The 12,646-nt window shown below is 34.5% G+C and overlaps 1 protein-coding gene across 10 annotated transcripts in view; it reads left to right on the top strand.

Moving 5' to 3' along the window:
• LOC101886435 (inactive dipeptidyl peptidase 10) overlaps positions 1-12,646 on the top strand; it is a 124,006-nt gene that overhangs the window by 34,366 nt on the left and 76,994 nt on the right. For 5 of the 10 annotated variants that reach the window (XM_068216928.2, XM_073939255.1, XM_073939251.1 and 2 more), the window contains one exon: positions 10,783-10,897. The exons of 1 other annotated variant lie outside the window; for it this stretch is intronic. In XM_068216928.2, the coding sequence (XP_068073029.1) occupies positions 10,837-10,897 (61 nt within the window). In that variant the 5' untranslated portion in view covers positions 10,783-10,836. Of the gene's footprint in view, positions 1-10,779; positions 10,898-12,646 lie in introns of all 10 variants that reach the window. 4 more of the 10 variants (XR_012398643.1, XM_073939250.1, XM_009297027.5 and 1 more) reach the window with 1 other exon arrangement.

Consider the following 12,646-nt stretch of genomic DNA (forward strand, 5'->3'; position numbering starts at 1 on the left):
TATGTATAGTGTGACAACTGATATTTATATGCGCTTTATGAAATGGCATTGCTATCCAGTTCTGCATTTTATGAGCTTCAGGTTTCCATCCTAAAGCGAAAAGAAGCTTTGTAAAGTTCTCAAAAGTAGAAAAAGTGGCAAATGTTTCATCTAGTTGTAAGAGTCGCTCACTGTAGCATAACCAACAGTAAACAAGGCAAGCAGAATGGGGTCACATAGGTGTGATTTTACTTGGAAACATGTTTTCATCTTTCATTATTTACATTATTTACAAGTTCAAAACCACCTCAAGGGAGTGAATTTATTTATTTATTTATTTTGTATTATTTTTATTTCTAATTTCTCATGCAATACTTCAAAATGTGCATTAACAGAGGGTTATGAAAACCCAGCTAATGATTTTATATTGCAAGCTCTCAGAATCCCACATTACCAGGGGTGGATTTAGTGATTTGGGGGCCCCAAGCAATTGCAGTCATGGGGCCCAAAAGTCCTAATATACACCCTTTGTATCTATTTATTTTTTGGTTTGTTGTTTATTTATCATGCTGTCTCTTTCTCATGTCACTCAATATCTTTTCCAAATAAAAGAATAAATAAGTTGTTAACTAAATAACTAAATCTTGATATGATTGGACTGCAAATATAAAACTTGAGCCACCTCCACTGTACAAAATATAATAGATAACATTGTTATATATAATTTATAGCTATATAGGTATTTTATTAAGGGCCCCACACTACCTGGGGCCCTAAGAGGCTGCTTACCACGCGTATTGGTTACATCTGCTCCTGCAAATTATATTTGGACAGTTTTTTTTTTCACATTTTGAGCGTGAGCTCTATATTATATCTTTATCCATAAACCTTATATCTTAAATATAATATTATTTAAAAAAACTACTTATAATTAAGGTAAAACTTTACAATATGGGTGCACTAAGCCGCATTCATTTATACCTAATGCACAGACAATAAAGAGTTAATATTTCCTTCATGATGAACAAAGTTGCTGATGCTGTAATCATTAATAAATGAATGATTACCATTATTAGCACAGTGACATAATATGGTAATTATTGTCAACATATAACATACAACTTTTATTAGATTTAACAGTGCTTGGGTGTGGCATGATAACAGAAACGTCTGGTTCAGACACTAATATTTATGTGTTGCACAGCATCCAAACTCATCCTTTGATTTTACAGTCATTGTGCAACTGAGTTCCATCTATAGTGAGGATGCCAGAACTCAAAATCATGACAAACTGCTTAATAGGTTAATAACCATGTCCCAACAAGTCATAACATAATGATATCTTAGCAAATCATTAGCTAATGATTCATTAAAGCAGCTACTTGGAGGATGAAATGATCTGACCTTCTGTGTAATTACCACATTAATTAGTTAATACTATATATAATGGTAAGCAATTAATATATGACACGTTTAATTATCAATATTACTTAATCTGTTACTCAGACTGAATATTTATTAGTTATATTTATAATCATTTATGTATGAATCATACATTAACTTATGATTATCTGTGCAATAGCAGAGCAGTAATTAACCATCATTAATTATCTTGTCAACTTTTCTTTGCAGTTTTAATCACTCTTAACTATAATGTACACTGAACTACCAGATAGGATGGCTTGATATTGAAATAAATATTTAGTTTTTCTGCAATTTATACTGCGATATGATTAATATATCATCAGATGACATTAATAGCTAAAAAACATTTTTACATTGATTTTATATAATATAATATAATATTTGTATATAATATAATATAATAAACAAATAACAAGCATAGATGAATGCTATAGAGCAGGGGTACCCAAACTTTTTTCGTATAAAGGGCCTAAAACCAAATACCACTGAGAGCTGTGGGCTAACCTATATCAGTGGTTCATAAAGTTGGGGTTGTGAGACAATGAGGAGACTTGCTTGGTGATTTACAAAATTCTCATATATGTTTTTAAACTATTTAGAATTACCAAATTTTATCCATAACCTACAGAACATAAAACTAGTATTTTTTTCACTGGATTGCAACCCCTGCTGTTATAATTAACAACACAGCAATAGGATTAGTAGCAGCAGATAGATTTTACGACAGTAAAGGTTAAACTTTGACACCTTTACGGCACTCACGTACATTAAAAATAAAGACCACCACTAAACATAGAGGATGATCTCCAAAATTAAACCAAGATTAGTCTTGGGCTGTAAACATAATTTGTGCCCATCAGACTTTAAGTGAGGTTAATATTATATCAAATGAATAATAATTGTAAAAAATGATATACAGTAGTCGTTAGACTGTTGCACTTTTTTGTATTGTTGTCAATATGCTTTCATCTATATAGTTCCTATTGGTGTGTGTGTGTGTGTGCATTATTGTATGTTTATAACCACCTCGGAGGATAGTGGGGGCACGAGTCACTGGAATTGTTATTTTGGGGGTCACAGGCTGAAGTTTTGGAACTCCTAACCTATATTACAATAAAGCTGCCATGGGTAATTTTGTAATTTATTAGAAAACATGACTTTAAATCATATTAACTAATGCAGTAAAACATTTAAAATGATAACAAATTGTAATAAAGACATAAACAATCACATTAATAGCACAGAGGAGTTCAATGCTCAATACACTAGTCAAGCAGAATCTGCCTTTGCCTTGATTTGTCCTCTATCTGTCATTGCACATTTAAACTAAATCTGCTTAGTAATAAAGGTTTGGGCATCTCTACAATAGAGCAAAGATACAAAAGAAACAAACAGAGCATGATGATTTTCTGGTTAGTGGAATAGTATTCAGGTATAGAAATTAAATAAATGAAAACAGGTTAAAAAAAAAACACGCACAGTCTTTGCTTTATAATTAATTAAGTACATTTAATCTTTGTTGAGCCTAAATGGTTTTAACTGTAAATCTTGCAGTCACAGTGCTTAAAGAAACGCAAATTAAAATCTTTTAATATATTAACGTTAAACTGCTGTGACTCCACAATGTTTTGAACTGAGCTTCTTGGTCACTTATAATCCCAACATGACATTTCCGTCCAAAGATGTGAATATCGAATATAAAAACTGAAATATTGAATCAAACATTTGCAAGTAAAGCACTGAGTCAAAGAGAACAAAATCATCACATCCTGATACAACTGGCAACAAATATCAACAAGAAAAAATAATTTCCTGGGGTAGGAAATGCCAATGTGGGCCTTTTTTCTTATATAATAGACAGCCTGATCTCACGAGAAAACGTAAGTATTTTACGTTTTGCCAGTTTAGAGTTCAGTCATACGAAATAGTACGATTTTTAAAAAGAAGGCGTGGCACCTAACCCCATCCTTAAACCCAACCGTCATTGGGGGATGAGCAAATCGTACTAAATTGTACGAACTAGATGGTACGAATTCCTACGAATTAGCCACTAAATCAAAAAGGTACGAATTGCCGTGAGATTGTGTTGATAATAGAAGATGAAGATGAAATACAATGAAAGCCCAGTAGTTTTTATAGAGTGAGGTTTTAAACTGTTTTGATGACAGACTTTATCTGAGAGATTTTAGAATGACCAAAACAATATTTCTACTATTTTACAATGTTTGTTCAGTAATGTTGTCTCATTACCTGTTTTTTTATCACATGATCTGCAGAATCAAAACCCCATGATTTTTTTTGCCCATATTTCATGTTCATACCTGATTTTATTTAGCAGTTGTGATAGTTTATGCATATTTTAATTCAAATTGCAGGGTTCAACACTAAGGAATTTTCTACCGGCCCAATCGGACCAGTTGTTCAGATTTTTACTTGCCAGCCAATATTTTCACTGGCCCCACCAAAAAAAATGTTAATAGCTATTTCTTAGCAACAAATAAAAAAGAAACGTGTCAAAATATTTGTAAATCCAGAATTAAAATATTTTAAAAAATGTTAATTAATATACGATAAGCAAAATTCAAAGTGTTTTAAAACAAAAGATAACTAAAGACCTGCAAAACTGACGGCAAACTGTACAAAACATCACTTAATTTAGCCGTGGTGTACCCTCGTAAATGTCTGCTTCCAAGATGTTAGAAACAAATGTTTTCCTTTAGCATAATCATTTGATGTTACCACCATGTTGCTGTCTCTTCGCTGTACTGGTTGATACAAAAAAAAAAAACATGCTCACAACATTCAATCAGATAAGAAGAACCGAGAAGGTAGCATTTGAAGGCTTGAAAACACAAACTGTTTCTCAATTCTAAGACTGTATTTGCATGCAATTGACAAATAGTCACAGGAAAATTAAACTTTAGAGACAAGACAGCAGTGGCCCGATCAGGCCAATAATAATCCTGTCTACTGTCCCGAGCATCTCACACACTGTCCCAGGCCATCGGGCAGTCTTTATTGTTGAGCCCTGAATTGGATAAGACATTTAACCTACATAGTTGTACTCAGTTTTATACAGTTGAAGTCAGAATGGCTATTCCTCCTGTATTATTAGCCCCCTGCATATTTCTATTTAAAGAAAATGATTTTCAACACATTTCTAAACATAATAGTTTTAATAACTCATTTCTAATAACTGATTTATTTTATCTTTGCTGTGATGACAGTACATAATATTTTACCAGATATTTTTCAAGACACTTCTATACAGCTTAAAGGCTTAACTAGGTTATTTAGGTTAACTAGGCAAGTTAGGGTAATTAGGCCAGTCATTGTTTAACAGTGGTTTGTTCTTTAGGCAATCAAAATAAATATATAGCTTAAAGGGGCTAATAATGTTGACCTTAAATGTTTTTAAAAATGAAAAATGTTTTTATTCTAGATAAAATACAGCTAATAAGACTTTCTACAGAAGAAAAAATATTATACGTAATACTGTAAAAATTTCCTTCTCTTAAACATCATTTGGGAAATATATGTGAAGAAGAAAAAAAATTACTAGAGGGTTAATAATTGTATAACTTAATGTGCATATTCAAAATGTATGTATCTATTAAGCATCATTTTATGCAATATTCCAAAAGGGTCATAAAAATAGGTGGATGGAAATGTAGCTTTTGTATAATCCTGTGATCTGTGACTACTGTAGATCATACCTGCCAACACTCTGCCCAGAGTCTCCCGTATTTCAGACCCATCTCCCGCCACTCTACCGTTTTGTTATATCTCCCGGAAAACTCCTGTAATTTCAACCATCTAAACCACCCCCAATATCCCAGATTTTCGGGGGCAAATGTTGGCAGGTATGCTGTAGATTCGCACATTTCAAAATCGATTGCTGAAACAGTAAATTGTACAGCCCTACTACCACACAGTCAGAAGGTGTTTGTGTGAGAAACTGCGGGTCGTTGGCTCTCATTTTGTCCTCAGACAGTTGAGGTTAAGGAGTCTGCTAGGATGCCAGCTGGTTAAGTTATGAGTTTCATTCCCCTCTCTACTATCCCATCTCTCATTCACCTCAACCCCTGAGGGAAGGTGAGTAGAGGTGGCATAGCTTTCTCCCTTTGAAATCACAAACATAAGACTCAGAGATAATGAAGACTAAGTTTTATGGACAGTCAATGAGCAAACACTCACTCGGAGGTCCCTCTCCTCTGCCACCAGTAGTGATTTTCTTCTAGCCTTGGAGTGGCTGTTTATTGCTCCTGATTGTGACTGATGGTCTCGTAACCATCCCAACCTGCCCGTCAGACGCAGCGATAAAGCTTTTTACTTCAGCCTTGGCTTTCACCGACACATTGTGGAAGCTGAAAACAGTGTTTCATAAGTGAAGCCTAGCTTGTCTCATCCATGCAGCTTTGTTGCAGCGGATTCGGCTTGCAAAAACAGTCAAGAACGTGTCTCTGCAAGCTTCCAGCACTAACCTCGCCCCCCGCATGCTGGAAAACAATACCCCACGCACACTTTATCGTATATAAGCCCCATTACAGCTGTTATAGGTGAAATGAGACGCCATTTGGTGGAAATTAAGACACGACAGAATTACGAGACTCAATTAGCTTCTCGTTTTTCACTCGAGGAATTCTTTTCTTGCTGGTTTCATGAAGGATTGCTCTAAATGACACAGATTTCTGTCATAGCGAGGTCCTTTGGTTCTCCCCCGGAGGGTTGCTGCGCTGATACACACGTCTCACATGAAATCCCTGCTCTGAGGCAGTGCAAATGAGGCAGTACTAATACATTCTCCCTTGGCGGTGGGGAGACTGTGTGTATGAGAGGAAAAGTTAATGCAGCTACTTCTGTTTTGGGTTTTTTTAAGCAGGACCTCAGCAGTAAGACAGAATTGGTTTTGTGTGTTTTTCCTTGGCTAACATGGGTCACGACATTATGCTTAAAGAAGAGGTCAATGCTGGTACTCTTGGAGTCTTTCTAGTAAAATAGCAAGGAATGCAAGGCCAAAGTTGGAATCGCAATGGTTTTTGGGCTAATATTACTCATGATGCTTTGCTCTAAGGAAAAAGAAAATTTGGTAGCAAGGAATTCATTGACAAATTGGTATCACAATGGTTTTTGGGCTAATACTACCCTGATAGTTTGCTATAGGAAAAGGAATTGTTGCTGTTTTCTTTAGATTTTAGTGGTTAAATAGCAAGAAATGTATGGCAGAAGTTTTATTTGGATGCTTTTTGATTATTAATAACCAATTAAACTTCTCTCACAGGACGAGGAGATGTCTTTGTTGCTTTTCTTGACTTTTTATGTAAAATATGAAGAAATATGAGGCCAAATTTGGTATTGCAATGGTTTTTGGGTTAATATTATCTATATTGTTTTGATCTAATGACAAGAAGAAATTTGTCCGTTTTTGATTTTTTGATATTTTGTGCAATAATATTACCAGATATCACTTTGCTCAAAGGAAGAGGAGATGTCTTTGTTGGCTCTCTTTTGACTTTTTTTGTTTTTGTGGTGAAATAGCAAGGAATGCGAGGTTAAATGTGGTATTGCAATGGTTTTTGGGCTAATATTACAGATGATACTTTGCTCTAAGGAAAATTTTGTAGCAAGAAATTAATAAACAAAGTTGGTATCACAATGGTTTTTGGGCTAATATTATCCATGATGGATTGCTCTGTGGAAAAGGAAAATTTGGTAGCAAGGAAATCATTGACAGTTGGTATCACAATAGTTTTGGGCTAATATTACTCATGATGCTTTGCTCTAAGAAAAAGGAAAATTTGGTAGCAGGAAATTCATTGACAAAGTTGGTATCTCAATGGTTTTTGGGCTAATACTACCCATGATGTTTGCTATAGGAAAAGGGATTGTTGTTGTTTTCTTTTGACTTTAGTGGTAACATAGCAAGGAATGTGTGGCAGAAGTTTGTCTTGGATGTTTCTTTTGGTTATTAATACCCAATTACACTTCACTCAGAGGAAGAGGGGATGTCTTTGTTTGGGTTAATATTAATCATATTGCTTTGATCTAATGTAAAGTAGAAGTTTGTCTTTTCTCGATTTGGTAAAATAGCAAGAAATATGCAGGAGAAATTTGACTTGGATGTTTGTTTGGATTCATTTTACCAAATATCTCAGAGGACAAGTAGATGTCTTTGTTGGTTTTCTTGGATTTTTGTGTGAAATATCAAGAAATGTAAGGACAAATTTAGTATCGCAATGGTTTTTGGGTTAATATTACCTATATTATTTTGATCTAATGAAAAGTAGAAGTTTGTCCTCTTTCAATTTTTGTGGTACAATAGCAAGGAATATGCTGGATATTTGTTTGGATTAATATTACCAGATTTCACTTTGCTCAAAGGACAAGGAGATGTCTTTGTTGGTTCTCTTTTGACTTTTTGTTTTCACACTAAAATAGCAAGAGATTCAAGGCCAAAGTTGCTAACGCAATGCTTTTTGGGCTAATGTTGTCCTGTGGTGCTTTTGTTTGACTTTTTGTAGTGAAATATCAAGGAATGTGAGGGAAAAATTGGTATTGCATGTTTTTGGGCTAGTGTTGCTCATCATGCTTAACTCTAAGGAAAAGATGTTGTTTGTGTTGGTTGCTTTTTAACTTTGTTATAAAATAGCAATATATGTGGGGCAGAATTTGGTATAGATTTTTTATGCTAATATTACCCTAACACTTTGCTCTGTTTTAGAGACTTTGACTATGTAGTGAAATGGGAAGGAATGTAAGACAAAATTTGTGTTTTTTAGTTTTTGGGGGCGTCGGGGGATGGTTAATTTTGCCCATGAGACATTGCTCTAAAAATAAAAGTTTGTGTTGTAGAATAGCAAGGAATATGCAAGCAAAGTTGATGTGTTGCTCTAAAGAAAAGGAGAGGTTGACAGAAGTTGATAATGGATGATTTTTGGGCTAATATTTCCCAAGACACTTCGCTGTGTCTAATAAAAGAAATTTGCATCGTCTCTCCTTTGACTTTGTGTTGTGAGGTGGCATAAAAATTGAGACAGAATTTTTATTTCATGTTTTATTTGTGTGATAATTTTGCACATGGCATATGTTCTGAAGAAAGGAAGTTGTTAGGTATGGGTATCGCTAGGGTTTAACAGTAATACTACTCTTATCAATACCAATTATCAGTTCAATACTTTAAGAAAAGTAACGTGCATAAAAAAAAAATCAATGTATTGTATGTGTGTTTATTAAACTATTATTATTATTATTATAAGATATATAGGAGTTGATATTTTGTGGTTTTGGGTTTGGGATATTATTACCAATGAGGCTTTGGTTTATTAAAGAGAAGTTGGATGTTTTTTTAAAAGTTTATAGGAATTCAAGGAATTTAAGGGTTTAAGTTGCCTCAACAATATTTAAATACATGAATCTAAAGTTGAAGTGTGTAATTTGTGGAACAGGTAACAAACCCTTACAGCTGCTCTGTAAAAATTACTTTTTAAAGTTGCATTTTTGAAAAATGTTTTGCTTTCTTTTATGTCAAAGCTGAATATTTGATTAAACTTAACTTTAGGCTTCGGTGTCAGATGATCTTTCAGAAATAATTTTAAAATGCTGCTGATTAGGAGAAGCTGATAAACTGGCATGTTGTAAATCCAGCAGCTCCAATCTCTTCTGCAGTCCATGTGGCTACAACATGTCATGAACCAAACGGTTCACCATGGAAATAATGGATAACACCATGGATAACAGTGAAAAAAGTGAAATATTGTAAATAACTCACAGAGGAGGGTCAGATGAAGTATTTAAAACCTACAAGTTAAGCTGCGGTCATACTGGACTTTTCTCTCTTATAGACTTCTATTCATACGTATGCGAATGCTTCAGATCGGAAACGCAAGCTCGTGTGACAAGTTTCGCAGTTCGCTGCGTTGCAAAGTTCAAGCTTGGTAAAGTCTGACCTGCGAAATCACATCACTTGACGGCGTGAGACCAATCGAAGATTAAAACATGACCTCTCTGGACAGATAATGAAAATATGGACCAATTTCTCGCTTTTATAAATGTCTAATCATCTTGTTTAATCCCATCCCTTTTCGCAGCGCTGTACTACAGAATTTTGCAAGCTCAAATTCGAGTGTGAACGCAGCTTAATAGTGTTAAATTAACTGTGGCTAATGAAGATCTTTTTCCCCCTAAAATGCAAAAGCACACTTTACTGGACTCATTTTCTGCCAAATCCTATGGCCAAAAGATTGTCACCCTTGTTAATGTAACCATGAGCCAAGCTTGAATAAAACTTTGTGAAACAAGTTACGACACAGAATAATACATTTTGAGAAAAGACATGTAAAAAGTGTTACACCCCAAAAATCTTTTGAAACTCAAACCATGTTTGGGCATGACAGTTTAAATCTTTAACATTATAAATAACCCCTAATGCATGAAATTGCATTAGATCACTTCTATATTGTGTGTAAACTGTGGTACTTTGATGAATAGAATGTGTTCATTTGAAGTAAGTTTTTTTTTTTTTACAATGCATACAGTATAACCACTCTCATTTGATCAATTTAAAAGTGCTGTATGTAAGTTTTTGACTCTAAAGCATACAAATAATATGTTTGCAGATATTTAAGAAACATGATAAGTGAGCATTCTTGTTTATCTGAAAAAAATGCTGAAGTCAGATATTCTGCTTTGAAAATGTGCGTTACGTGCCGAGATTTGCAGTGATAAGCAAACTAGCTGTTTGCATCAGACGAAACACAGCAGAAATTTAAATACAGCCATTCAAAAGCACAGAATAGTGCACCTACTGCACTTCAACAAAAGTGAAAGGTTTATAATCTGATTAATACATATTAAATCTCTTTAACATTATTAAATATAGATGCTAAATCACTGATATGTGTTGGCTTGCACCGAGTCACAGTTCTAAAGTTAAATTTCAAATGGTTCATTTTATTTGTAAGATCTGAGGTGAACTATCTGCACTGCTTTCAGTAGTATGGCAATAAATGTAAAATGGCATTCAAATGATCACATTATCAACATTTAACCTGAATACAGCACATGAGGTGTACCTGAGGTGGTTGTTTTCAGTTTATCCTGTTGTTCTGTTAGGATAAACTGAATAGTTCTATCTTGTGCCTTTGCTTTTAATTAGAACACGATAAAAATCAGGCTCAAATCAGTCTTTAGACTCGATAGTCAGGCATGCTCCTTTTGGTGTTGTCAATCTGGCAACCTGCGCTTGCATGTGTTTTGAAACAGGAATGCAATACCTAGTTTAACCTCTGGGTATCAAACTTACATACTGCACCTTTACTGGGAAACATATGCATATAAGGGGCAACAAATTTAATGCAGCTATTTTTGTTTTTTGAGCAGGATCTTGGTAGCTCAGGAGGACCTCCTCGAAATTGGAAGGGAATCGGTATCGCCATGGTGGTCATCCTGGGGGTCATGTCTCTTGTGACTCTTTCCATTTTTCTCCTCACACCCGGTAAGATGGAGACGAAAGCAGTAAATAAATATAAATGGAATAAAATGGGAACCAAGCATAAGAGAGATCAGCTACAGTAATAGAAGAAAGAGATGGAGGAAAAACAACAGAAGATTATAGAGGGTTTATGTGAGCGCCAGAGAGCTCATATATAAGACATCCATCCTCAAACAAAAACACAAAAAGACAAGAGGAAACAAAGCGAGCAACACACACACACACACACACACACGAAAGAGAAAAGGATTTTAAAAGAGCTTGTGTTTTTCTTTTGCATGCAATCAACATAAATTTCTATAACTTAATCCGTTTGCATTGGGACTTCATACATAATTTGTCTTTGTTTTGTTCATTGAGCCTTTTTATTTCCCTGTATGCTTTGTGTGAAGCTGAATAGGGAGAGTAAATGTTGAATTTATGTGTAATTATTTTCTGTGTTTCGGAGTAAGACGAGTAAAGGGAGTGTGTGTAATGATCTGTTATGTTGGAATAGAGAGGAGTTTATGCAATATAGTGAGCGGGCAAACGGACAAAGCCAAGTTACATCCGCTTTTGGCTCTTGGCAAGGGTTCATTTTGGACATGCAAACACCATAACAGAAGCCCTTCTAATCCCAGCATAGCAGAACATCAAACATTCATGTGATTTTTCTTTTCAAAGCTTACAATTGAAATGACTTTTTCAAAAGTGAAGTTTAACAGAGCGAAGGGATTTTTGACAGTATTTCTTAGAATATTTTTTTCCTTTAGTTTGGCTGGAAAAAAAGCAGTTTAAATAATTTTTTAATGGTCAATATTATAAAGTGTTTCCGCAGGGTCTTAAAAAGTCTTAAAAAGTCAAAATTTTTTTAAAAATCGAAATTTAAGGCCTTAAAAAGTCTTAAATTCGCTGTTCTAGGACTTTTTTGGACAGGTCTTATTTTTCCGATGTCTTGCACGCAGTTTTATCCACAAATAGAAAATCGGTGCATGAGCAAAGAGATTCGCTCGCTCATATTATATGAATGCACTTTCGACTTGTAATACTGAGTTCACGACATTTGTCCTTGAAATAACGGCATAACAGAGCTAATGGAATTTTTTGAGACTCAGGTGAACAGTTCGCACGGCGCCGCATTTGAACTGAGTTAAATATGAAACAGTTTGAAGAGATTTTGTCTAAAACAGATACGTCTCTGTACTGACATCTTTATAATCCATCCATGCGTGATCATAGGGAGAACCAGATAACCAATAATTCTTGGCTAGAAATCGCAACACCAGTGGGAAAGGAGGAAATTTTTTGTAAAAGTTTGGAAAAACCTGAGGGATAAGTTTGTTCAAACAAAAAAGAGGCCCCTAAAAACATCTTCAATTATATTAATGATTATCTTTTTATTCGTCTGATTTTACTGTCTCAATGGCGAATGCGTCAAGTATAAAAGCTTCATCCGTTTTATGAGGTGTGCAATGCGGCGCCAGGTGAAAGTATAAATCAGCATTAAGATGTTTGTTTGTTTGTTTGTTTGTTTGTTTGTTTGTTTTTCTGTAGTTCAATGGTGCATCTTACCTGTCTTTAGTACTGTTCATTTTAAATACATTTAATCTCCCACTAATTTTGTGATTTTACATGTTCTCTCGTGTGTTTTTGAAATTGCGATATAGGTCTTAAAAATACTAAATCGTCTTAAAAAGGTTTTAAAAAGTCTTAAATTTGACATTATGATATCTGCAGAAACTCTGATTATTAGCCCATTTATTATTTGTTTAT

The sequence above is a fragment of the Danio rerio genome, chromosome 23 (genome assembly GCF_049306965.1).
Source record: "Danio rerio strain Tuebingen ecotype United States chromosome 23, GRCz12tu, whole genome shotgun sequence".
NCBI lineage: Eukaryota > Metazoa > Chordata > Actinopteri > Cypriniformes > Danionidae > Danio > Danio rerio.